This window comes from Danio aesculapii, chromosome 8, assembly GCF_903798145.1.
Source record: "Danio aesculapii chromosome 8, fDanAes4.1, whole genome shotgun sequence".
Taxonomy (NCBI): Eukaryota; Metazoa; Chordata; class Actinopteri; order Cypriniformes; family Danionidae; genus Danio; species Danio aesculapii.
The window spans coordinates 36,838,308-36,865,554 of NC_079442.1; the positions used below are offsets into that span (position 1 = coordinate 36,838,308).

Here is a 27,247-nt window from a genome sequence, read left to right on the forward strand (position 1 = left end):
AAATATCTAGTTAAATATTATTTACTGTCATCATGGCAAAGCTAAAATAAATCAGTTATTAGAAATGAGTTATTAAAACTATTATGTATAGAAATGTGTTGGAATAAAAATCTTCTGTCCGTTAAACAAATTGCCAAATACATGGCATATCCTCGTTATTTTGAACAATTGTCATTTTATGCTCTCAATGACTACATGTTTATTTTACATTTTAGTAATTTCAGTAAAAATCACTGAAAAAATCAGTGGCTAGCAGGACAAATCAGAAACTGAGAAATAAGAATTGCTATATGGTCTCTAAATGTTTTGCATAGTCATATAAATACAAGAAAAGCAGTGAAGATATGTAAGACAACCACTATTTCTCCGGATTAACTTGGATGGATGGATTTTTTTACCCTTCGGAATTGCACTTTAATCTTCATGACATCGTTTTGGTTATAATGAAAGTGTCACTCAGTTTAGTCATTCCTCCTATCTGTTCTTCAGGGGAAAAGGGAAAGTCGTGCGTTTTAAACTATTTTACATCTGAAGCGTACTATGCCTTTAAATCGGCCTAATGCGGTCAAGTTTACAGGCTTTAAACCCCCTGTTGTTGGTGTTGTAAGTCTGCAATCTGATTGGGTGACGAGTGTCCACTAATAGCGTCCTTACTACTGAAGACGCCTACTGATTGGTGAATTCCGCGTGGAGGCGGGACTTAGAATGACTGCCTGAAAGGCAACATTGCCTGAGTCGCCATTGAGAGCGAGCGCATATTTGATATTGTGGATATTATCCCTTGGAAGGCTAACCAGTGTGTTTACTAGTAAGACGAGGAGAAAGGGACAGCATTACATAACGCGGCTTTATATCAGACTTACGTGTTTCACACATTTAAACTGTGTGAATTTATACAAACATCGTTTCATATCCGCGTATGACACTTTTTTCCAGGCTTCTTTGTGTGTCGACAATGGTTTGTTTTTCTCCGTCAGGATCTCTCATGGTGATCGGATCGTTGTAAATGAATGATAGAGGGTTTTGTCGTCCTGTTTAAAGGGACAGAAGTCTGGTTGGAGTGATTAAGGGCGGAAAGGAAGGGATAGGAAGGATTTCAACATTTAGACAACAAGGAGTTTGGAAAGGAGATGGGGAATTGTCTGAAATCTCCCACTTCGGATGATATCTCCTTGCTCCACGAATCCCAGTCAGACAGGGCCAGTTTCGGTGACGCCAACGATCCGGATCAGGAACCGCCACCTCCGTATCAGGTAAGCTCATGAAAAACCTTTAGAATAAACAAAGAAAACTTTGCTTTTGACTGAAATAGCGCGTATCGTGTCCACCCTCCTGCTTTAATCATAACATAAACACTCACATAGCTATATTCATAATATCAAGCAAATAGACGTAAATATATCACTAACAGCAAGCTCCCGCAGGAGCTCCATCTGTTTAATTTCGCCCTAGAGTGTGTGCCATACTAAATCCTCTTTGTTCGACGTAAACTTGGCCTGCAGTTCACGTCAGACCGTCCAGACAGATGGACAGTCTGTTATTTCATCTTTACTGCCGCCTCCGTGGCGTGTTGATTCACCAGCAGCAGATTTATTGCGATAAAGGTAGTAATTCTGGTTGTGACGATTTTTGTTTGCAATTGTGACGTCATGTCGATGTTATTCTCCTGGCTCGAATGTTACACAAACGTTATAAAATATTCTGTTTTCTTCTCTTAATAGACTGTGAGAGCAATGCATATGTATTTAATTAAAACATTGCTAAGTACTGATGTTGTACACATGCACAATATTACTACTGAACTATTTTTTGCAAACTTCCAGGAGGAAAACTTAAAAATGCTTATAATATGACAATGGGAAGGCTGTTCTACATTGTCCAGCAGTCGGAAGTGTTGGGAAGCATTGCACTCGGGGATTTCCCCATTTTATGGACATGTGGAATCAGTTGAAGGCCAAGTCATGAGATCATGGTTTTTTAAAGTGATGTCATGCTGCACAATACTTTGTTTAAATGGAAGAACTGGGTTGGCCTGGGTCTTGTTGTTGGATGAAACAAACCATGTCGAAGCAGATAAACTTGTGTAGCACAGTAAGTGAACGTTTTATGTCCAGTCACTGTGTTTTGTAAGAAGCAGCTTGACTTGAGAAGATGTCTGATCTCTGTCATGTTTGCAGCTGTGGTGGCTGTTACATCCTCTTGTTGTGTGTTGACCTTATCTGCTTTACAAGAACTCTCAAACAAACTGATCGAGGTAAAGTTGGTTTTGTATTTACACATTCAGACTTTCTCATTAATAATATAAATTCTAAATAGTGAAATTATATTAGCAGCCAAAGTACAACATTGTTCACAGTCAAATAAATAGTGCAAATGTTGTTTTGAAGTCATTCTTGCATGTGATTTCAGACCCAATATTCAAAATACCATGGTAAACAATATAAGAAGTGTGTCACAAGTTGTCACTGAACAAATGTGGGAATACAGTACCAACTAATAGTGAGCCACCGTTGACCAAAGCACAGGTGATCATATGTGCATCTCAAAAGAACACACAGTAATTTCCTCAGAACTGATGTGACGTAACCTAATCTTATTACGTGAAAGTTTGGAACATTCTCTTCAGTATTAGTTTTCTTTTAAAATTTCTTAATAGATTATCTAGATGCTGATTGGCACGGGATGGAATTAACTACACAATCGAAGCTGAAGGTGGGGCGTTCAGTGCTGTACTACTTTCACTTATCAGTTGTGCTAACAGTGTTCAGCTGCTGCATCCTCCTCCACATAGTGATCTGGAAACAGACTAAACATTCTGATGGGCCACAGATTGACTGAAGAGGAGAAACACAGATTGTAAAATGACTTAAGACCTTTTATAAAGCATTTCTAAGTAGGGTCGCATATATGATGCGAATATGGAGCCAGATCAGTGTCAAAAATAATACATTTACAAAATAAAATTCACACATGCATGACACAATTAACATTTACAAAATCCAATTAGTAAATTTAAAACACGATTCAGAAGTACGCATATCCAAACTGAGTTAAAAAAAAAAAAACTAAACAAATCCAATTCGTAAATTCAAAGCACAATTCATAAATATACAAAGTCAATTCGTAAATCCCAAACACGATTCTAAAATACTCAAATCCAATTCGTAGATTCAAAACACAATTCAAAATTACACAAATCCAACTTGTAAATTCCAAACACAATTCATAAATACACAAATCCATTTCAGAAATTCAAAGCACAATTCATAAATATACAAATCCAATTTGTGAATTCCAAACACGATTCAAAAATACACAAACCCAATTCATGAATTCCAAACACGATTCAAAAATACACATCCAATTCGAGAATTCCAAACATGATTCAAAAATACACAAATCCAATACATTTTCATAACACGATTCAAAACACACAAATCCAATTCATGAATTCAAAACACGAATCAAAAATATGCATCCCATTCATAAATTCAAAACACAAATAAAAAATACCCATTCAATTTGTGAATTTAAAACATGATAAAAAATACACATCCAATTTATGAGTTCCAAACACAATAAAAAAATACATATCCAATTTGTGAATTCAAAACACAATTCTAAAATACACAAATCCAATTCGTAAATTCAAAACACAATTCAAAAATACTCAAATCCAATTTGTGAATTCCAAACATGAATCAAAAATACACAAATCCAATTCAGAAATGCAAAGCACAATTCATAAATATACAAATCCAATTCGTGAATTCCAAACATTATTCTAAAACACACAAATGCAATTTGTGAATTCCAAACATGATTCAAAAATACACAAACCCAATTCATAAATTCCAAACACGATTCAAAAATACACATCCAGTTTGTGAATTCCAAACATTACTCAAAAATACACGAATCCAGTTCGTGAATTCAAAACATGAATAAAAAATACACAAATCCAATTTGTGAATTCAAAACACGAATAAATACAAGAATCCAATTCGTGAATTCAAAACATGAATAAAAAATACACATCCAATTCGTGAATTCCAAACACGATTCAAAAATACACACATCCAATTCTGAAATTCAAAGCACAATTCATAAATATACAAATCCAATTCGTGAATTCCAATAACGATTCTAAAACACATAAATGCAATCTGTGAATTCCAAACACGATTCAAAAATACACAAATCCAATACATTAATTCATAACACGATTCAAAAATACACATCCAATTTGTGAATTCCAAACACAATTCAAAAATACACAAATCCAATTCGTGAATTCAAAAAACAAATAAAATAAATACACATTCAATTCGTAAATTCACTACAAGAATCAAAAATACACAAGTCCAATTTGTGAATTCCAAACACAATTCAAAAATACACAAATCCAATTCGTACGTTTAAAACACAATTAAAAAATACACAAATCTAATTCATAAATTCAAAACACAATTTAAAAAATACACATCCAATTCGTGAATATGAAACACTATTCAAAAATACACAAATCCAATTTGAAAATTCAAAATACAATTAAAAAACCACAAATCCCATTCATAAAGTCAAAACACGATTCAAAAATATGCAAATGCAATTCATATAGCAAAAATAGTTATGATTTTTACTTGTGAATTCACAAAGTGTGTTTGCAAATTGACAAATTATATTTTGTAAATGTGAATTGTGCTGTGGATGTATGAATTTTATTTTGTAAATGTATTATTTTTGAGACTGATCTGGCTCCATAGAAGAAAAGTTCTGCTTCAGTTTCCATCGCGTTATGCTGTCCATACCTAATAAAGGGCCTTGTTTACACTACGTCATTAGCAGTGAAGTCATGCACATTACATATTTAGATTATATTCATGTACAAGTACTTCACGACCAAAACAATAATCATGAGCTACAAAAAAGTGGCATTGCCAACTACAGGCCTGTCATACATAAAACAACATTTTTAGTCATTTTTATTTATTTTTATGCGGGTGTGGATTGATTTGATGGCACTATGATGTCCATTTCTGATTTTTATTTAATTCTTTGGTTCGTTTCCACTGATCAATTGAAACATATGGAATTGGTTATGTTTGAGATGCTGTAGATGAGTTTGATTTGTTATTCTGATGGTTGCTTATTTTATTTTGTGCTCTGATAGTTATTTGCACTCCATATATTGAACAGAAATGTTATATTGGAAAATTTAGCATCCATTTTTGAGCAGATCTAACAGCTTGAAAGCAAACAGGGAAGTGCGTTCATATCTTCTGTTACTTAGCTGTCTTTCAAGAGCAGAGACCTTTCTGCTGAACACTAGCAAAACTGAGCTCAGCTTGCTGGTTTGTGAAGTTATTGAGTCTCTGGGGTATAAGACCAGACAAGGGTGTGAAAAGCGGGCAGCGGAGACAGCACTGTGCTGAATTCACCCAGCATTTGTTAATGGCACTGCTGCTCTGTGCAATATTTGTATGGCACGCTTCAGCCTATTGTCGGAATGTTGGACAGACAGGAGGTCTTTTTAAACCACGCTGTGTATGAAAAAATGTACGGCCCCCTTGAGAACCCAAATCATTTCCAATCTCAGCACATTCTTGCGTCGCCTGCCAAGAATGCTTGACGTTTTTTCCCCTGGAGTCTCAGGCAGGGAGCTAGAATGGGTTGCCTGTGCTCCCAACTATGTGCTGAAACTGTTCGGTTTTTGAAGTTATAAACGGATCTTTAAAACGCAATCGTAAATAGTTGTAAATGGTGTTTTGAATGCCTCACACTCGCTCAAATATTTAAAAAAGTATGTATTTGCACACAAATTCTTCATGTTGTCTCAACACAAATCTGTTAAGTTAACTTAATCTTTTTTTTACAAATTTATTAACTTGAAGCACTTAAGTTGTCCCGAAAAAAAAACTCAAAAGTTGTGTTGTTTCAACTCATTTTTAAAGAGTCACAAAACATCAAAACATATATTTTTAGATTTTAACTCGTTCCACATTGCTAAAAATACTATTAGGACACATATTTCACTAAAAAGTAATATTTTTGATAACAAGGTTTTTGCGTTGTTTAGATAAATTCGTTCTTCCGGTTTAAAAATAAAATTTGAAGCAACATCACAGCGATGAGTTCATTGTGTAAATTCCAGCATGGTGATTGGCTGTCTGTACTGGCCGGTGCAAAGTGATGTCATTGAGTTTTCACTGTTCATTAATTCATGAGAAAGACTTCGAACCAATCAGCGCGCTCTATTGTGAACTAGATGCAACTTCATTAATATGCATGATGTAGCTTCGATGACTCCTTTAACCTGTTACAGTGTTCAGAGAGATGCCATGTTATGTTGCCAACCGTAATTCAAACAAGTAGTAGAAGAATTGTTCGTAGACATGGTTGTCAGTGTTGCATATATAAATGGGCCGCAATGAAGGTTTTGTTTCTGTGTCCTCGCGATGAGAGCACAGCTCGCAAAAATATATTTTTAAGGAACATTTTTTGTTTACCTGAGAGCTTTTTGAATCTGGAAATGGTGAATCCGGATTTGCTGCTTATCCTTTTTTTTAAAGAACTTCCACACAGCCGTCAGATACACTGTACATGCTGCTCTCCGAATCACTGTCTATCTCCCCTGCGTCTGTGTTTGTGTTGCTGGTGTGAAAATCAGCTGTAGTGCACGTAATGAAACTCCCCTTTTCATGCTAACCCTTCCCTCTTTCGCCATTCAGCACTCACACCTAAACAAAGCTGGACTCACTCAATTTCCTTGCTTTTTTCAAACTAGAGGTGTGAAAACACCCTGCTGAGACGGGGTGGCTTTCATGGCCCTTTAAATAATTAGTTTGAAGAAGCAGCGAAAGTCATATATTGAGTGTTGTATGACTTGCTTCAAAGGATCACAAATTATATGTTGAATAATATTTCATCTCTTTATGTTCTTACACTTTTTAGGAGTTCAAAAGAACACTGAACCCCAACGACCTAAAACAATGATTTATAGTTTAAATAATCATTAAAAAAGGTATTATTATTTACTAAAATTTATGGTAACTGGTTGCAAACTATTTAAATGGGCTTAATTAAAACAAATAAAGTTGTTACTAAACATTACATGAACATTACTACATTTAATTTGTTTTAATTCAGCCCATACAAAATGTTTGCAACCAGTTGCAAATGTTGTAAAAATGTAGTAAATCCAATGAATACTTTTTTCAGTGTGAGGCATTTTTTTGTTTACTTAAGGTGCATTCATGTCAATCACAAGTTTGGTAATGGTAAAATGTATGTGAATGGGATTGGAAATGTTTAGTGCTTGACCACTTTTGGTGGTAGCTGAAAATCCAACCTAACTAGGATTTCTTTTTAACAGTCACTAAAGACCACCTAGTTTCCACCTACTGACCTCATTCTTAAATTGGAGCTATTTTTGAAGCACACTGACCAAGTTTTTTAGACTGGAAAAAAGTGTTTTCTTACCTGTCCTGAAGACCAATTAATACTTCTGCACCAAGTGCACTTGGCAGGTCCGGCATAGACATCGTACAGTCTCTATACACTGATGCGCACCTCTCAAAATTAACTATGTCACGACTACACTGAGCATAAGTTCTGTGATTGGTCGGCTTGGTAGCGGTGATGAGTGTGGGTGTGGAAGCAGTGTGAGGCAGGTGGCAAGTGTTAAACAAGTGTTGAGTCCTGCAGAGGAGCTCCAGATGGATACTTTTGATCTGTTTATTTTATGATTAAATTTGTTTAATGTAGGGCTCCACGATATTGAAAAAATCTGATGTTGCGATTAATTTATTTTTCTTTATAATTTTATTTTTTTTATTAGTTTCATAAGATGTTTTGTATGGAGGGTGAAACCTGCAAAAACAATATAAATACTGATAATTATGCAAACTGATAAATAAGTGAGTAAATAAATCCAAAATTGAGTGCATAATAAAACAATAAATAAATGCACAAATAAATATATATATATAAATATATATATATATATATAAAAATCCACAAATCTCTGCATAAATAAATATATAAATAATTAATAGTGCGGGCGGGTAAATCATTTACACAATTGTTGGGGGAATAAGAAAATGTCAAATTGAAAGTAGATTTTTTTTTCTACTCGGTCAGTCATCAGAAGGTGGTCTTTATGCCACCATTGGTTGATCTTTTTAAACATTTGCATTCGTTTTTTATTTTATTATTTTTGACTGGCTTCTGATGAGAATTAATAGACACCCTCTTATAAGCATGTTCAGCTAAGGAAACGTAAATACGGAATTACTTTCAAAAATGAATTAACGATTTTAAGAGGAAAAAAAAATCAACTTTCAGTTTAGCATTTTCTTATTTCCTCAACATTAATGAAAATTATTTAATTATCTACCTGCCTGCACTATTAATCGTTTATATATTTATTTATGCAGGAATTTGTGGATTTTAAAAAAATATATTTATTTATTTGCATATTTATTTATTTATTTATTGTTTTATTTATGCAGGAATTAATGGATTTATTTACTCATTTATTTATTTATTTGCATATTTATTTATTGTTTTTGCAGGTTTTGTCCTTTATAGTTTTGAATTACTCTATTTGACTATTTAATAATCACAAAGCAAATAATGATATTCTTACTTTGCTTTGTCTTGTTTCTAGTTGAAATATCTAAAAATTCTTTGATCAAGTAAAAATATTATATTGTTTTCAACTTTAGAAGAAATAAAATTTGTTTATTTAAATTAAAATTAAGACATTTCCTATAAATCAAGCTAAATCATCTGCCAATGAAGTTAAATAATCTTGCTTTCACTTTGCAGTGTAGATATTTGGACTAGAAACAAGACTAACTAACTAAATAAATAAATAAAAAAATAAATAGAAATAAAATTAATCTTTCTTTCACCTCCAAACATTATAGTTTTTTGTGCCCCAAAACTCTTTTGAAATGCTCAGTCAAAGGCCTGGGGTTGTGGATTTTTTGCTGTCATGGCAATAAATAAAAAATACATACTTTAGTCTGTTAAGTTGCTCATATCAAAATGAAAATAGGCAGTTCCTTCCTTGTATCATGTTTTAATAATATTGTTAAGAAAGTGAAACAATGTGTCCTGGGTGGTGTGATTGAGGTTATAAAGTACTCTGTTCCCTGAAGACTTACCCGACGTGTCCTCTGGACTTTTCCGTATCAAACTTGCGAAGTTTGAACTTACAAGGCGAGGATGCAAGACTGAATTTATTTAGATTTCCTGCAAAACCATTTCTGTTTTCTGTTTCGGTTGATGTCTTTTCAAAGCTCTCATGGTTCCTGGCTTTCTTCAGCTGCTATGTTAAGAAGCATTAGCACTATTGTGTAAGGAGCTCAGTACAGTTATCCTAGTTTCACGCCCGCTGTCTTGAACAGAGACTAAACAGACGACAGCAACAAAATAATCCGAATCCCTTCCACTCTGATCTGTGCAACTGAAAAGTAAATACAGTTTACGCACTAAAGCAGATCAGCGGTAATGCTTGGATGCTATGTTGTGAATCTGATTGCAAAAGAAGGCCATGAGGAGACAAAAGAGTGTAACGTGAGGTCTTCCTGGTAGTTTGGAAAGCAGCTGACAGCATTTGCTGACTCACGAGTCCGAGGCTGAACGTGGTGAGATAAGCACGTCTGCTTGAGAGAAACACGGAGCAGGAGCCAGCATTGGAAATAATGGAGGTTCCCTTCAGCCAAATGAAATGTGTTGTGGTTTCCCCACCTCTCTGCTCATCAATCGATTTCTCTCTCTCTCTCTCTCTCTCTCTCTCTCTCTCTCTCTCTCTCTCTCTCTCTCTCTCTCTCTCTCTCTCTCTCTCTCTCTCTCTCTCTCTCTCTCTCTCTCTCTCTCTCTCTCTCTCTCTCTCTCTCTCTCTCTCTCTCTCTCTCTCTCTCTCTCTCTGATGACTTCAAGCAACAGACTACAACAGAATGCTTTTTCTGCTTGCTCTCACAGAGGACTCGCGTCACCTCATGCAGACAGTTCATCTATACTTGACACACACAATCCTTACCCTCACTTTACCCGGCTCACTTTCTCCCACACACATACACCTACACAGTTTCTTCAAACACTTTTGGCTCTGGAGTCTTTCAGACAGTACGTCATGAACACGCAACTTTTTAATAGATGTTTAAACATTTTGTTTTGTTTATGGTGATAAACCTATGGAATAGTTAGTTTTGGAGCCAGCCTAAATGTAAAAAATGTCATAAATTGCAAGGTCATTAAGATCTGACTGGAAATATTAGGGGAGAAAAACCCTAAAAATTATTTTTAACTGAATATTTAATAATATAACTGATCATAATCACCTATTGTAATAAGCGTTTAAATAAAAGTGGTTTATAGGCCTATTTCCTTTCTGAGTAAATAAGTAATGTATTTATAGGTGCATTTTAATTCTTATTAATTAAATATGTGCTCTAAACTTTGAGACATGATCAGTTCTTCCATCATTTGCAATGTTTCCAAATTGTTTTGTTAGTTTTTTTTTTTTCCTTATAATTTATTTTTTTATCCGTTTATATCTATTAATTTCTGTAAAGCTGCTTTTGATCATTACATGTCCACACTAAATGGTTGGATGGAAAGACGCATGTTAAAGAGATTATTTGCAGCATCCTTCATTTATTTTCTTAGGTAAGGCACTTAAGTCTCTTACCTAAAGTAAAAATGTGTTTTATGCATTATAAGGCTTTAAGCATTGGAATCGGGACTCTGTATCGGCCGATCCCCATGACAATATATATATTTACATATATATATTTTTAATGCATTGCGAGTTGTGACCCAAGAAAAGTCCACCATTTTGTGCAGACTGTAATCCTCTCACATAAAACGTGACTTATTTGTGTGAATGTAAATTGTCGTCGTCTTCTCTTTTTATGGTTTGTTTAATGGTTCAAATGCTCATGAGGCCTGCAACCTTTCAGTTATCAGTTCAGCTTTTTCAGCTAGACAATATCAACTTAAAATCTAAGTCAATGGGCTCTATGCACAGCTAGCGTTTTAAAGCCAATGATAAAAAGCTTATCGTGACTATTTTCAATTTCACAAGGTTGTTTTTACAGCATCGACGTTGTAATGTAATTACAATACATTAGGTTAAATAGACTTTGGTGGATTTTTCCTGGGCATTCATTTAGTTGTTCAAGCGTAAAACAAGATGAAAGACGTTGTAACCACTAGCGCCATGAGTACAGGCTAGCACAGAAATTCCATTGAAAATACTGGGGTAAAATAAACTGTCATATTTTAAAGACATGGCGGGGGAAATGGAACTTAATGCAGTGCTTCTTGTAAGATCTGAGACCCACTTCATATCATATATCTAACAGGCAGTGAAGATGGCTGATTTTTAAAGAAATCAGATCTTAAACAGGACAATTTTGTAAAGTTCACCAGAAACCCTTGGGCTGCCTGGCTGAAAATGAAAAGTCTGTGCATATAGCCCATTCTTCAAAACTTTGTGTTTTGTTGTGAATGTGCTTGATATGCTCATTTATTATGAAGGAGATTTGAAGAAAGGTGTTGATTTCTATCAGGGGAAATCCATGCAGTGTACACAAAGCATTCACAGCAGATACATTTCTGAACTGTGTGAAGAAACAGGCGTGCAGCTTTTAAAGTGTCAGACTCTAAAGATTTAACCATTTATTTACCTGAAACATTACATTCAGGACACTGCAGAGAAATTAGTTTTATGAGAACGTTTGCAGTTTATGCTGAATAAACAACACACGTCACTTGTTTTTGTTGTTGTTAAAGGACTCAACAGAAAGTGTTAATGTCTGATGTGCATGGGCAAGCAGTTACAACCAAAGTGCTTTAAATTCAGCTGAAAATGTGTGTTTTTGTACACGTGTGAAATGAGCTTAAGAGCCTTTGTTGATTTAGACATAGATGCACATGTTTTGTGTGTGTGTGCACTCAATAAGCCCTTTATTATGCAAATATTTAATCAGCCAACCACATGGCACCAAATCAATGCATTTGTACATGTAGACGTGGCCAGGACAATCTGCTGAAGTTCACGAGAAGCTTCACAATGTGAAAGGTGGTAAAATGACTTTTAGTATGGCTTACTAGAAATAGCACCAACTGCTGGTCTACTGAGATTTTCATAAGTCACTTATCATTTGCGAGGTATGGTTTGGCACTGTTCGGGTTGCATTTCCGCTGTGGTTTAGTACCACTTATAGGAAGTTGTATTATTACTGTAGTTGTGCTGCCTCTACTGCCATAACATCATCATCAATGACTATGTTTACATGGACATCGATAATCTAATTATTTGCCTTACTCTTATTAAGACAATAATGTGGTTAAGGCCTTTACATGAGTTACTTTTTAAATGTTCCTTTCATGATCCCGTTTTATATGTTGTAGCACATAATTAAAGTCATTGCTATCCACGTTTCCTCCAGAGTTTCATGTAATTTTGGGCGAAATGTGGTGAACATCCTACACTATGGTAATAGTTTGATTGCGGTGTTTACATGTCTGTACTACACTTCAATAATGCCACTAAAATAGGCAATTTACTTAATTAACTTAATTTGATTTAGGTTTAGTTAGATTATGACTTTAAACGAAATAAATTAATGAAAAATCGCTGTTTACATGGTCGACTCTTAGACCCAATCGCAGTTCTACCCCTTAGCCCTTCCCCTTACCCATACTGCTCATTTTGGGTGTTCCCCGTGAGGGGGTAGGGGTGTCCCAATTCTCTTTAGCTTGAAGGTGTAGGGCTAAGGGGAAGGGGTAGATACCCCTTCGAACTAAGATTTTTCAGGACCAAACTCAATACCAAGGGGTAAGAAAATTTCCCAGAATACACCAGCTACAACGGCAGGATTGCTGCACCTGGAAGTAAGGGGATCCACAAATTAGTATTTTTTTGTCATTATTACGAATTTTTACAACAAACAAGCACATGTTTTAATACATTCATAAGCGCGTTCGTGTTTTACTGTCATGCTTTTTTAAAAAAAAACGCTAAAATAAAAACTGCTAAATTTCGCAATCTATAATCCATAATCATAACCCCTGTATGGTAGTCCTATACTATTCCTGACGCTCAATGACACTCAAATACCCTGTCAGTAATGTCTAGTGGCTGGGAATGAGCTTTTTACTGTGTCTGCTATAATGTTAATGTTCTTTCTGGTGTGTTTACATAGATTAATATGACCACTGTGTAAATACACAGTATAGTTACAATCTAATTGCCACATTATATCATCATGATAACGTAATATAAACCTTCAGTGATTTCCTGAACCAAAAAATAACGCAACTTGAATAACTACAGCAGTCGCGATCGTCTGATCTCATATGAAGCATGAGATCGCGATGACATCTGATGACATCTGAGATGTAGTGCTGTTCCATTTCTTAGGGGTAAATTTTATCCTCTATTTTAAGGGCCAAGGGAAAGGGGTAGGGGTACAAAAATAGAATTTGGGGTTGAGCCTTAAATATAGTTTTGTCTTAATCGCATTAAAATAGAATTATAGGTGTCCATGTAAATGTATTCATCATCATCATCCAGCTCTCATCTCCTCTACTACCAATAACAGGATCACCTGGACCTCTTTTTGTACTGACCATTCGAATTACAATTCTATAGTTTCAAGTGTTTTTTTTTTTTTTTTCTTGTAGTGGTATAAAATGTTTTAGTCATGACAGAATTGATCCTGCCTTATATCAGTGATTCAGACTGCTGCTGGTGGTGTCGTGGATTTTTCCTTGGCATACTCTGCACCCTTTATCAGGAACGGAGCAGCTTTCTTAATATCTCTACCTAAATATTGTTGTTGTGCATGTCTATACATTTCTGACTATGACAGGTAGTTTACTATCCTCAAACGGCCTCCCAAGTCGCCTGTGAGATGTTGTGAAACTTGAATGTGCAGCCGACAATATCTACAGCAACTGTATAAAGCTATTGTGCTAATACAGGCTACAACCTCCAAATAATGTTTCCAGCACCTTGATGAATCTATGGGACAAATTATTAAGGCAGTTCTGAAGGTGCAGCACTAGCAAGGGTTATCAAAAAATGAAGTGCCCCATGGGAATATAAAGTGCGCACACATACTGTACCTGTGTGTGTAGGAGTGTGTTCGTGTGTGTGTTAAAGGAGATCAGGTTTTGTGCTGAGCTGGTATAGACTTGGTAGCACTCAAACAGCTGTTTGTTTAACCTTCGTGCGCTCAGATAAGCGTCCACCTCCTCACTGCTAAGAAAAGAAGAACTAGCTGTGTGTGTGTGACAGAAAAAGAAAGAGTTGATTGCCTCAGTGCAAAGCAGGTGCAGAAAATGTCTATTCTCAGAAGACTGGATGTTAACATGCGCTTTAAAAGTTCAGCATTAAATGTAATTATTAAATGTCTTCTAACTGCTGAGGGAAATCACAGCTTTTTTTTTTTTTGTAATTGTTTGACATAATTAGACAGTGGGGTGGCATGGTGGTTCTGTGGTTGTTGCCTCACTGTGCGTTCACACTGAAAACGGCGAGAGCATCAAAGTAGCCGGAAGTCATTTTTTAAAAACATAGATAAGTGGCAAGGAGCGACCCCGTGTTAGCCTGTGTGGGCATCGAGGGGAGTTGAAATCAAGTCAACTTTATGGTAATCAGCTATGACGTAGTTCGGCGACAAGCAATCAGAATGTTGAAGTCCAATGCTAGAGAGGATTCCAGAGAACACAGTCCTCTGAACTTTGGTTCCGACCACAGTTGTTCCCAAGGGTCTTAATATTGTGGTTGCCAGATTTCCAGTTGTTTAATATTTTCTAACAGGAACTTAAATGTAATAAAATTACTGGCGAGGGGGTCTCATGCTAACTGTAACGACAGTACAAAACAGCATTACTGCTTCAGAATATTTCAGACTGATGGACATTGGATAAGTGGAGCACCTATGCACCTTTAAATAGATGTATGCAGATAGATGTGACTATTGTGTTTTTTCTTATCTTAAATCCTTCTGTTTCAATGAAAACATTATATATTATATGTCTCTGTAGTGGTTAATAATATAGTGTTTGCTATTATACTTTTTTTTCCTGTATCTAATAGTACCTGTAGTAGTAATAATAATAATAATAATAATAATAATAATTTATTACAGTATTTATTATTATTATTATTATTATTATTATCATCATTATAAATCTGCTTAAATCTGCTTGAAAGAGCATTAAATATCTTCTCAACCCCCAAATTTTAATGTGTAGTTGTAAAATTCACATGTCATTTATTATTATATTTATTTATTGCATTTATATGCTGTTACTCTAAGTTTGTTTGTGCCAAATAAATGTTGCTCTTATTGGATAAATGAAGTTGTTAGTTATACATCTTAGAAAACATCTTCTGTATAATAAGTCGTGTTAACTCCCGTTTAGCTCTGGAAGCAAATGCTGGCTAATAGCACTGTTGCTGGGAATGCTAGCATAGCTCATCCTGCTAATGCTCTCTGTAGTCTGTCCACTGTGAAGGGTGGATGTGCGTCTGGCTGAGTCATACTAGCCTGTAGCCTTATTTTAGGCTAATGGAGTAATATATACACACACAGGAATGTGGAACACTGATCCGTGTTTGTTGTGAAAGCACAGAGTCAACCTTTTGACATTTATTCCTGATGATGATGATGATGAAGTCAGTAGATGACACCGTTATCAGGAATAACTTTGTTTTATGATTCTTTTCTGTTATCTTTGGGGATTTAGAGGCCAGTGTAAGTGTTCAGGTTTTGTTTAGTCTGGTGATTCCAGGCAGGGAGTGGTGCTTTTAGCCTTGGAGAAAGAACAGAAAACGGATCGCTGGACGGTTCCAGTAATGAGGGCCGGATACTGGAACACATGCTTGGTTTAACACCCAAAGCCTACCAGACCAAACAGAATTCCCCGCTCACCAGCTCTGCCTTTTCTCTCTCTCTTTGCTCCCTTCATCTCATTGTTTCAGACTGTTTGCTTCTCTAAGCCAATCAAATCTTTCTCTTCTGCCCTTGTTTAGGAGCTGGAGTGTCTGATTCTGTTCGATTTGCTCACAGTTTTATCAGCAAAGTGTCTGTAGCTCTGTGCTATTGTTGACTAAAATATATAAAAGTCTGAATCGGTGTGTTTGTGACTGCTTGAAGGCAGTACGAGTCTGTCCATCACAGGTTTTGACATTCCAAAGTCATTTGTGTTTGATTGTGAGGATTTTTGTTACTCAACATTAAGTTGTTAGGCTGCATTTCACACTGCAAAGTCTAAAGTGCTGATTTCATTTAATATCTTTTTGTGCTTACAAGTGTATTAACCTGATCAAATTTAATACTGTTGAGACCTTAAGGCTGATTTATACTTCTGCCTCGAGTGATCGGCGTGACTCGGGTAGTCGTGCATTTCTACTTCTACTGCTTGCCGTTTGTGTTGCTCTGCAATTACACTTCCAAAAAATTTATGTTCCTCTGTGTCGAGTTTCTTCGCGGGTATTGTTTTTTCTGAACGCTATCTTAATGTACAAGTAGCTATAACACAAGCATTTAGATGCAGGAACCAGCGTACGTGCAACAACTTTAATCATAAGGTAAACACAAAACATCTGGAGCTCCTTCATGGGACTCGCCACTTGTAAACACTCGTTCCATTGGGCTTACAGCTCTCAGCGCCACCCACACTCGGCACAGCTACCAAGCCGACCAATCACAGAGCTTGCGCTATGCGTCATTGCATTGTGTAGTTACTTTTTTTTCAGAGATGCGCATTAGCCTTGGCGTCAGCTACGGCGAGGGCTATGCGTCTCTGCGAAGGCTGCGCTGGACTATACGCTTGCACTTGACGCAATAGTAAATATCAGCCTTAAGTCAATAGTTTTATATTCTTGTTTCAAGTTTTATAGCCTTTCTTGTGTTGTTTTTACAGCAACTTTAATCATAAAATTTCTGTACACAGTGCTACCAAAATGACATACTTTACCTTTGAAATAAACCTTTACCAGAAACATTGCCTGTGAAGTCACTGGCTGACTAGGCAGCGACTCAGCCTTTTGTTGGCTTTCCATAAAGTGAAACACAAGAGTGTCAGAGAGTGTGTCAGAGAAGACGACGCCATCAGAACGATCATGTTTCGCCTTCTGCTAGCAGCTGAACGCACAAACAAGCACACACACCTTTGTTTGCTAGATCACCAAGTGCTGACCACTACATTGTGTGTGTGTGTGTGTGTGTGTGTGTGTGTGTGTGTGTGTGTGCTCGCCTCATAAACATACTTTTGGTTTGGCTCAATCATTAGTTGCTCTACAAATAAGCGTGTGTTTAAATAGGTGGCGTAACCTGTCTGATGTGTCCGTCATGTGATCACAAGATCCAATATGGCCTCTGTGTGTCCTAATTCTCAAGTGAGCATTGAACCTGATCTCAAAGCTCACCTTTAATCTGGTCTGAAATCAGAACTGCATTACGGCACGTCTTTTTTTTTTCCTCAGCAGAACTTTCTACAGAATCTATAGGCTGCACTCCCTTGTGTGGAAATGTGTCCTACTTCTGATTAATGTAGGTTAGAGGTTTATAATGTAAGGAGGTGATAAATATCTGCTGGTGTGATTGTCTATGGGGCTGTATTTGTGAGTCTGGCATTTCTCAGCCGAAGTAGTGCAGATTTTTATGTTGTTGTTTTTTGTTCCCAAGACTGCGAGCTCACGGAGTGTGAAACCTCCAGTCCAATAACCATCAACACCACCATTCACAAATCAACACTCATTTACGAGGCTAATTTATTGAAGGGGTTTTAAAAGGAGACGTGACGCAAACTCCAGGGTACAATCGTCAACAACTGAAACGATATATTAGCATATAATATATTAATTGCGGTTAGGTTAATACAGTTTTATAGCCCTCTTTTCTGTATTTATTTAAAATGGTTAACATTTGGATATAAATGAGAATGTATTTGTTGTGTATAAAGCATGTTCTGTATAAAGATTGTCCGCTTTAATTTTGTGAGGAATTTATTATGGAGATTTGAAGAGATTTGAGACTGAGAGATTTACAAAACTGTATATGATTTAATAGTGTTCATTTTATGTAAAACTTTATCAGATATATTTGGAGTATATGTTTTCCTGTCATGAAAATAGCCATAGAAGCATGGTTTTAAACACGCTATTAAACATATAATGTGTAAATTTGAATGATGTATTATGCAGTAATGTTTTAGACGGTATAGTCTATATTATTTTTGCACACTCCTACACAAACATACATATTAAAATAAAAATGTCAATATGCGTGTATGTGTTTGTAATAGGGCTGAGCAATTAATCGAAAAGTAATCGAAATCGACATTGAGAACCTATAATCGTTCCAATTACTTTCCCTATTGTGTGGAGTCATGTGACCCCGCTATTACTTCGCACTACGTTGACGATGATCGGTCTTGAGATGGCATAATTTCCATTACATTAAAATTATTATTTACATTAAAATATTTGTTTACAGAAGATGCAAGAAATGCTCTGTTTAAAATATTCTTTACAGGATATGTAATTTTATTTAGAAGGGATTCTTTTATACTTTTAATGTGAAAAACATTGAAAATAACTCATTTCCACAAGTGCAAGTTATTTATTTTCACTTTTTTATAAGAAAAAAAAAAAGTGACTGTTCATTTTAGGCAGTGTGTGTTTTAATTTCAGTTCAACGTTGATTAATATCAATAAATAATCACAGATTACATTTTATTATTTTAAAATCAAGTAATGCACCCGTTATTCAAAAATCTCTCACTTGTAATATGCGAGTATATTTACTGTACAAAATTATCAGTGAACTAAGAGGCCAAAAAAAAAACATAAATAAAATAATCATTCATTAATCGTAATCAAGTAAGAATGTTCAATTAATCGAGATCTTGATTTTAGGCCAAATCACCTAAGTTTATAAACCAATAAAAATTTGAAAAAAGAAGAAAATAAACAAGAGTATATATAAAATAGTGTTTATATTTTGCAGGAGTTTACATGTATTTTATTTCTATTTCTAAACATTTTCGTTGACTAAAATTTTATTTTAATGAATATATTTGTTTAATAAATCTGTTTAGTTTAAATGGACTAAAATATATTAGCCATATTGGATGAAGAATATTAGAGAAATTAATAAAAATATCCATTTTCAAAATGGAGTGTGCTTTTTTTTATGCTGAGCACTATATCTATCTCTCTCTGTATATAATAGGGCTGTATGATATTGGAAAAATCTGATATTGCGATATTTTATGTTTTTGCAATAAATATTGCAATATGAAAACAGTTTCACAAGATGGTTGAATTCTCTATTTGACTTTTTCTAGGGAGTCTAACAAGTATTTGGCTACAGGAATTGAGTAATCACAATGCAATTTACTTAGGGTTGCCTTGTCTTAGGGCTGGACGATTTGACCTAATATCAAAATATTGATTAATTGAACATTTTAACTCTATTCCGATTAATAAACGATTATTTTATATATTTATTGTATTTATTTGCACTCATAGTTCACTGATAATGTTGTACAGTAAATATGCTCCCAAATTACAAGTGAGAGATTTTTGAATGAAGGGCGCATTACTTAATTTTAAAGTAATTGAAGGAAACACACCATCTACTACCTTTGATTTATTTATTAACGTTAATCAACGTTGAACTGAAATTAAAACACACTGCCATCTCAAAGCATCTCTGGCACAGCTTCTAATCCTCGCTAATGTAGTGCAAAGTAACAGCGGGGTCACATGACTCCACACAATAGAGAAAGTAATTGGAAAAAAATCGACCTAGAAAAATTGATCATTTATAGGTTCTCAATGTGGATTTCGATTACTTTTCAATTAATTGCCCAGCCCTACCTTGTGTCTAATCAAATATCGAAAAAATATAGATTTTTTTTTTTCACTTTCAGAAATAATAAGTCAAAATAAAGTGAGCTATTTCCTTAAAACGAAGTGAGATATTTCCTTAAAACAAGCTAAATAATCTGCCAGTGTGGTAAGCAAACTAATCTTGTTTTAGCTTTGAATTGCAGATATTTGGGCATGAAACCATACAAAAAAAATTCTAAGAAACCCATTTTTTGTAAATGTAAATTAACAATATATCATGTTCATTATATAAATAATTAAATGCAATTAATCTTTGTTACGCCTCCAGAAGTCATCATTTCTTATGCCTAAATGTTTTAAACTCTTGAAGTGCTCCATCACAGGCCTTAAAAACACATGCAAATGATAAACCTTCACTTTATTATGGTTAATCTTAGCAGTGACTTAATAAATCCTGTGTTTTGTGGCACTGGGCAACTATAATCCAGACTCAACATCGTAAATCCTGCCTTTTGGTTATTGTAGATGCGCACATTGCGATATTGATGCTGAAACGAAATATTGTGCAGCCACAGTATATATCAAACAGAACAGATCATAGTATATACGCACACATATATAGACAAATCCATATATTATATGACAATTTTAAACATGAAACTTCCTATTTTTTGCAAATTGCAAATATGTATGCATGTTTTCATTATTCCCTGAAATTTAGCTTTTTATTTCAATTTGTTTATTGATGCTACATTTGATGTAAATGATAGTGTGTATACAGTATTGTTTTGTATTTCCCATCAATTTATACATTAAATTAAATATATAATTATTATTTGTGTTATGTATTTATATGTTGTATCCTTTAAGTCCTGAAGAACCTGCATAACAAATATTTATATTTATTCATCCAACAGGATAATGCTAAAATGTAGTGGCCTAATTTACCCACATAAAAAAAGAAAAACAGCCCTTAAAAAAATGAAACCGCTCATGTACAATTAATCAACTGCTAGAAAAACCACTATAGCATTTATTTGTTCTAATGACAGCCTTTATAATACCTTATTTGTGTTTGTTTTAGTCGAGTGTTTAGCACACAGAGCTTAAACATGCTCTCAGACTCTCAAAACGGCTTTAACTAGTGAATGCTGAGCAGGCACCTGTCTCAATGGGTGCTATTGTGCACCTCTCTCTCTTTAGAAGTACCCTTTGGACTCAATATGCTCCCATTTTTAGGCCTCTTGCATCAATTTTGTTCAAAAAGGGAGATACTGCCACCTAGTGGAGCTTTGATTGCACCTGCCTCAAATATAAAGATGCTTACTCATATCTGTATTTAACATTGCTGTACACTCCGTTCTGGATCAGCTTGACCATATAGGGATTTGTGTATTACATTTTAATCTATTGTTAAATCTTCTGATATCATCTCTGTTTGTTTTCAGGAGCAGATCCATGTGCCGGTGTATCACCCGACTCCTAGCCAGGCCCGACTGGCAACCCAACTAACTGAAGAGGAGCAGGTGCGGATCGCTCAACGGATCGGCCTCATCCAACATCTTCCCAAAGGTGTCTATGATCCAGGCAGTGACGGCACCGAGAAGAAGATCCGAGAGTGAGTCATGATATTGTGCATCTCTGCTGCTTTCTGAAGTCATTCACATCTGGTATTATTAAAGGGGTTGTTCACCTAAAAATTTAAATTTAGTCACCCTTAAGTTGTTTTAAACATTTATGAGTTTCTGTTTTATGTTAAACCCATAAGAATAAAGAATGCTGGAAACCTGTAACCATCGACTTTCATAGTAAGGAAACATTACTATCAGGGTCCCTTGCAGAGTCTTAAAGTGTCTTAAATTTCAAAAAGAAAATTTAGGACTTAAAAAGTCTTAAATTAACTGAAATATTGTCTTGTAGATCTTAAATCATTTAAAAAGGTCTTAATTTTCCTCTGTCCAAGTAAAGCTTCCCAATTGGGCTGTCTTCCATCCAAATTACAGACAATCCGTCTCAAAAAAAAAAGTAATATATAGGTATTTTATTGCAAAGAGATACAATTTACAATAGCTGTTCGACATTTTTACTGCAATTTCTCTAAATTAAATTAAACTAAAATCAAATACACAATTCCATATGATAATAACAGAGCAACATATCGATTTACATGATACATTATACTCAATCAATTTGGACCAAAAGCCAACAAATGTATATTTTTGATTATTTATGTCATAGTCTCCATAATAAATAAACTTGTTTTTTTGTTTTTTTTTAAAAGAAAGATTTATTATGTTGAAAAGGTGTATACAACTAGAGTTTTCTTGTTTTGACGCATTAAAATTTGTTGCTAAGAAATAATCACATCAGATTTTTACATTAGATTAGAAGTCTAAAATTTTACTTGATTAAACCTGACTTGATTAAACCTGCAGAAACCCTGCACTATGGAAGTAAATGGTTACTTGTTTTAAGCTTTCTTTCAAATATCCTCTTTTGTGTTCAGCAGAAGAAAGAAACTCATAAAGGTTTGAAACAAGTAAAGGGTGAGTAAACGATGACAATTATGTCTCTTTGTGATGCGCTTTGGTTGATTGGATCACAACTAGACTCTTTTTTTCCAAAACGTTCCTGTTTACACCTTGTGTTTTCCATGTGATGTTAATAATTTTGTTTATAATTTAAATAATGTAATGTTTATAATTTGTTAATAATTTTTTCCTGTGTACATTTTGTGAGTTATACCGTTTACACGACAACAATGAAGTCAAAAGCTTCTCCTACGCATTTTTAAAAAAAGTTTCATGTTGTATTACGTGTGCTTGGCCAGTAGTTGGTGCAGTCCCTTGTTTTTTGTAAACAGTATCTAGTATAGGGAAGTGATGATATGTCTCCAATGGCTCAGCGTTGATGTTTTTATTTATTTTTATAACTTGCCATGTGTGTAAATTGCATTTCAAATTCTAATCTCATAACAATATTTATAAAACTGTAATAACTTACAATTTAAATGCACATTTGTACACTTTGTGGTAAAATAGTACGTTAAGCACTTATAGAAAATATTTTTGTTGCTTCAAAAATTGTGATTGTGACCACTATCCAACAAGCTAATCCAAAAAAAAGATTAGTGCCCAAAATGTCACTAAACTTCAGTATTGAACCTCATAATTGAATAGAAAATGAGGCGAATAACTGCAAAAAGGTCCTCTTTTTGAGGGAAAAAAACAACCAACCCTTCCATTAGGCTGGCTATGGGCTTGTCCATTGGTGTGTGTGTTTGTTTGCACTTGCTTTTAATCACCACATTTCTAACATTACTATTTCTAAGTTTTCTGTTTTTGCCTGTAATCGACCACGTTCATGATTCGGCAAGAACCACAGTCTCAGAAAATATTCTTTAAAATGTTAGGCCTACTGAGCCAAATATTTTTGGAAATTCTCATTTATTTTGGGGGAAACTATGCCTTTTAACTCTTACAATCATCACAATTGCCTGAATGACTTTTTCTTTATAGTAAATTATTCAATTATTTTAAATTTTTTTACATAGATCATGTCAAGTTTAACCAAAGAAAGAAACTATATTTGGGGCTGTTTGCACCGTTTCAGCCAAAAATGGCAATCTTTTCATATGTTTTGCTTGTTTGCACAACATGGCGACAGCACAAAATACTGACCTGCCATACATAATACAGCATTTTCATGGTTATGTATAAACGTGGATCATTTTGAAATGTCCTGTAGATGTGAAACTTTTTCAAAACATTGTTGCTATGTAAATGTAACTTTGAGTGCAATGTTAATAGAGGATACATCAGGGGTAAATGTTTCTGTTCATTTTGTTACATATTAGACTGACATATAATTCTTCTGAATTTTTTTCTACAATTTTTTTCAGAATTTTTTTTTTCTACAGATTAATAGGCCTATCTCACAAAAATGGCAATCGAGACTGGAATAGGGAAGCGATCATTATAATAGACAGTAAACAGTTTAGTTTTTTTTATCAGTCATTATTTATCTGACAGAAGCAATATAGCAAAAAGTCACCGAATGAGCAGTTTGTGCTATCATCTTTCAGAGATGTATAAATGATCTAAATTGGCTTGTTATGTTTGTAATGCATCTTTTTACATTTAATAAATGTGAATTGTTAAATATAACAAACATTAATGTTTTCACTCCAGCGGTTTAAATTGAATTTATTTGCTTAATTTCCTAATAACTTTATTAATATTTTCCCACTTGAAATGCTATGGTAATTTATAGTAAATACTATATTGTTTTTGAACCATATTAAAGTACTTTAACTTGTGGTGTTTATAGTCATAATACAAACAAATTAACTTTTCTATATTAAATTCTTCCTATATTAAAGTAATACAGTGTGAAACCCCGTCACCGATCCACCCTACAGTGTAAACACATCACCGACGGAACGCTATGTCAGATAGTCATGCAGTGTGAAAACATCTGACTCGACTACTATCATACAGTCTGAACTTGGCATAAAGCAACATTGAGATCCTGAATTAGTTTATTACACAATTCTACAATCAGACGGTCTAATTTACGTTTTCTTTGTGTATGTGGATGTGTGAATAAAGTCATCAAGTGTTTTAACTAGTTATTTTTATGTAATTTGACACACAGAACACTGCACAGACATTAAAATGATCATTACAATATAATAATGAAAAACTTACTCCTATAGGAAACTAAACTATTCACAGTCAATTAGAATAAATGGGGATTGTAACAGCAGCTGGGCGACACCCAGCAAACATTGCTTCCTTATTCCAGTGTTGATCAACATATATGTGAAATAGGCCCACGTTCACTGCAAATACACTCTTTTTTTAGAAGCTTAACTTGTATGTGTTCTTTCTGTGCAGGTGTGTGATCTGCATGATGGACTTTGTGTACGGAGACCCCATCCGGTTCCTCCCCTGCATGCACATCTACCACCTTGACTGCATAGATGACTGGCTGATGCGGTCCTTCACGTGCCCCTCCTGTATGGAGCCTGTCGACGCTGCCTTGCTCTCATCCTACGAAACTAACTGACTACTACCTGCACTGATCCCTGCCGTGCGAACACACACGCACACACACACACACACACACACACACACACACACACAAGTCCTGTCTTCACACTAGAGACCAACTGAGCGGGCTGTGAGGATGCTGTGCTTCTGGCTTCATGGCATAAAACAGCTCCTGCAAGGCCACGCTGATCACGAAAGCTCTCCTGCATCGTCCTGCTGGACAGGCAAATCTGCAGGAGCCCTTTTTTTGCACCCTGATGACTATCATGTGATTTCCTTTTGTCTCTCGGTGATGACGCCCAGAAAAAAAGCCGGTCCTGCATCATTCCACTGTAGCAACACTTACACTGGAAGGAGACCAACGTACTGGAGGAAGCTGAAAAACAGGCTCCACATTGATTCAATCCCTATTTATTTATTTCTTTCTTTCTCAAAGTCTGTTGTTTCCATTAAGGGCTCGTTTGATTTCTGCCGAAGCTGCAGTGGAGCGAAAACAAATGGCGTTGCACATGCACAGACAGACAGAAGAGGAAAAAGAGAGATAAAACATGATGTTTTTTGCACTTTTGACTCAAAAACGAAACTAAAAACTAAATTAAGCCCAATTGTACACACACACACATGCTCATACAGCCCTGTGCACACGCAGGAGGTATCCGGTATGACTTTTATTTAACCATATGTTAGCTTTTGAGTTTGTTTGCTTGTTTTCAAAGTACTTTTATGAACACTTCAGCTGGCCAGTTTGTGTTGAGGAATTAACTTTTCTCTGTATTGGTCAAAATTAATATAGTGGAGGAATTAATTCATCAAGTAATAAATAAAGAATGGTTGTAATGATGATGATAATATTAATAAGCATAAATAATATTGAGATATGTATCTAGTAATAATTAATAATAATAATATTGCGTGGGTTTCCTCCGGGTGCTCCGGTTTCCCCTACAAGTCCAAAAGCCTTTACAAAGACGCACTATAGGTGAATCGGGTAAGCTAAATTATCCATAGTGTATGTCTGTGAATGAGTGTGTTTAGGTGTTTCCCAGTGATGGGTTGCAGCTGGAAGGGCATCCGCTGCATAAAACATATGCTGGATAATAGGGTGGTTCCTTCTGCTGTGGCGACACCTGATTAATAAACAGAAATGAATGAATTAATGATAATAATAATGTTTCATACATACACAAACACATACAACAAATATGACAACAAAAACAATTATAACTCAGATTTTTTAGTTTTTTAGATAAATAGTTTGTCTTAAAGGGCACCTATGATTAAAATCGTCTTTAGTAAGCTGTTTGGACAGAACTGTGTGTAGGTATAGTGTGTCTACAGTCATACTGGGGTGATAGAAACACAGCAAGTCTCTCTTTTTTTTTTTATTTCCTGATGTTAAAATAGGATCCAAATCCCTCCCATTTTGAGGCTCACTGCAACGTGACGTAGGAGTGCAGTTTCCCTGCCCACTGAATTGATTGACAACCGTGTATTAGCATGTCTCCATAGTAACGCTTATAATCTTATCAACAAGACCGGACGTGTGCAAAGCAACTGGGATTAAAAGATCTGTTCAGCTCTCTGTGATCATCAGTCATCATCAAATGTGATCAAGAATGAGTTTTACAAGTTTAAAACCTTTTTAAAGCAGTGCATGTTTGTAATGAATTACAGAGATTTTGCAGTCTATCACCACAGCTGAATGTCAGTACAATTATAAAAGAAGACGCTTCAATCAGAAGGCGGTTTATTTTGTACATTAACATAACGGATATTCATAATGCAGTGAATATTAAACCGTATCATGTCACATTTGCCCTGTGGGACTCATCGTTGCAGAAAGACTTAAATTAACTCCACAACAAATACATCAAATAATCAGTGGTAAAGTTCTTCCTTTAGTATTTCTCACAAGCGTTACGTGAGATCTGCCTTCATGTCTGTCACTGTGCTGTTTATCTGGCGGAGATTGAGGCACACTCTGACAGGCATGTGGGAACGGTGGGCGGGAAGAACTAGCATTAAAGGCACAGGCAACAAAAATAGCTACAATGTGTTCAAAGCAGAGAATTGCAATGTTTTGAAAGGTATAATAAATAATCTGAGAGGTGTTTTGAGCTGAAACATACTGGAGACACAAAAGTCTTCTCTTAAATCTTAAAAAGGGGTAAAATAGGTGCCCTTTAATACACAATCATCAATGTTATATTTGTTATTATTATTATTATTATTATTATTAACATTAGAATAATCATGAAATATTATTAGTCTGTTTGTTCTGCATTAAAAATCAAAATAGAGG

The 27,247-nt window shown here is 35.1% G+C and overlaps 1 protein-coding gene across 1 annotated transcript; it reads left to right on the forward strand.

Annotated features, from left to right (window-relative positions):
• Positions 1-714: 714 nt before the first annotated feature.
• Positions 715-26,098, forward strand: rnf11b (ring finger protein 11b). The gene is made up of 3 exons (XM_056463882.1): positions 715-1,253; positions 21,340-21,509; positions 24,790-26,098. Exons 1-3 carry the CDS (start codon positions 1,131-1,133, stop codon positions 24,959-24,961), a joined length of 465 nt encoding a protein of 154 aa, XP_056319857.1. The 5' UTR covers positions 715-1,130; the 3' UTR covers positions 24,962-26,098.
• Positions 26,099-27,247: the final 1,149 nt, after the last annotated feature.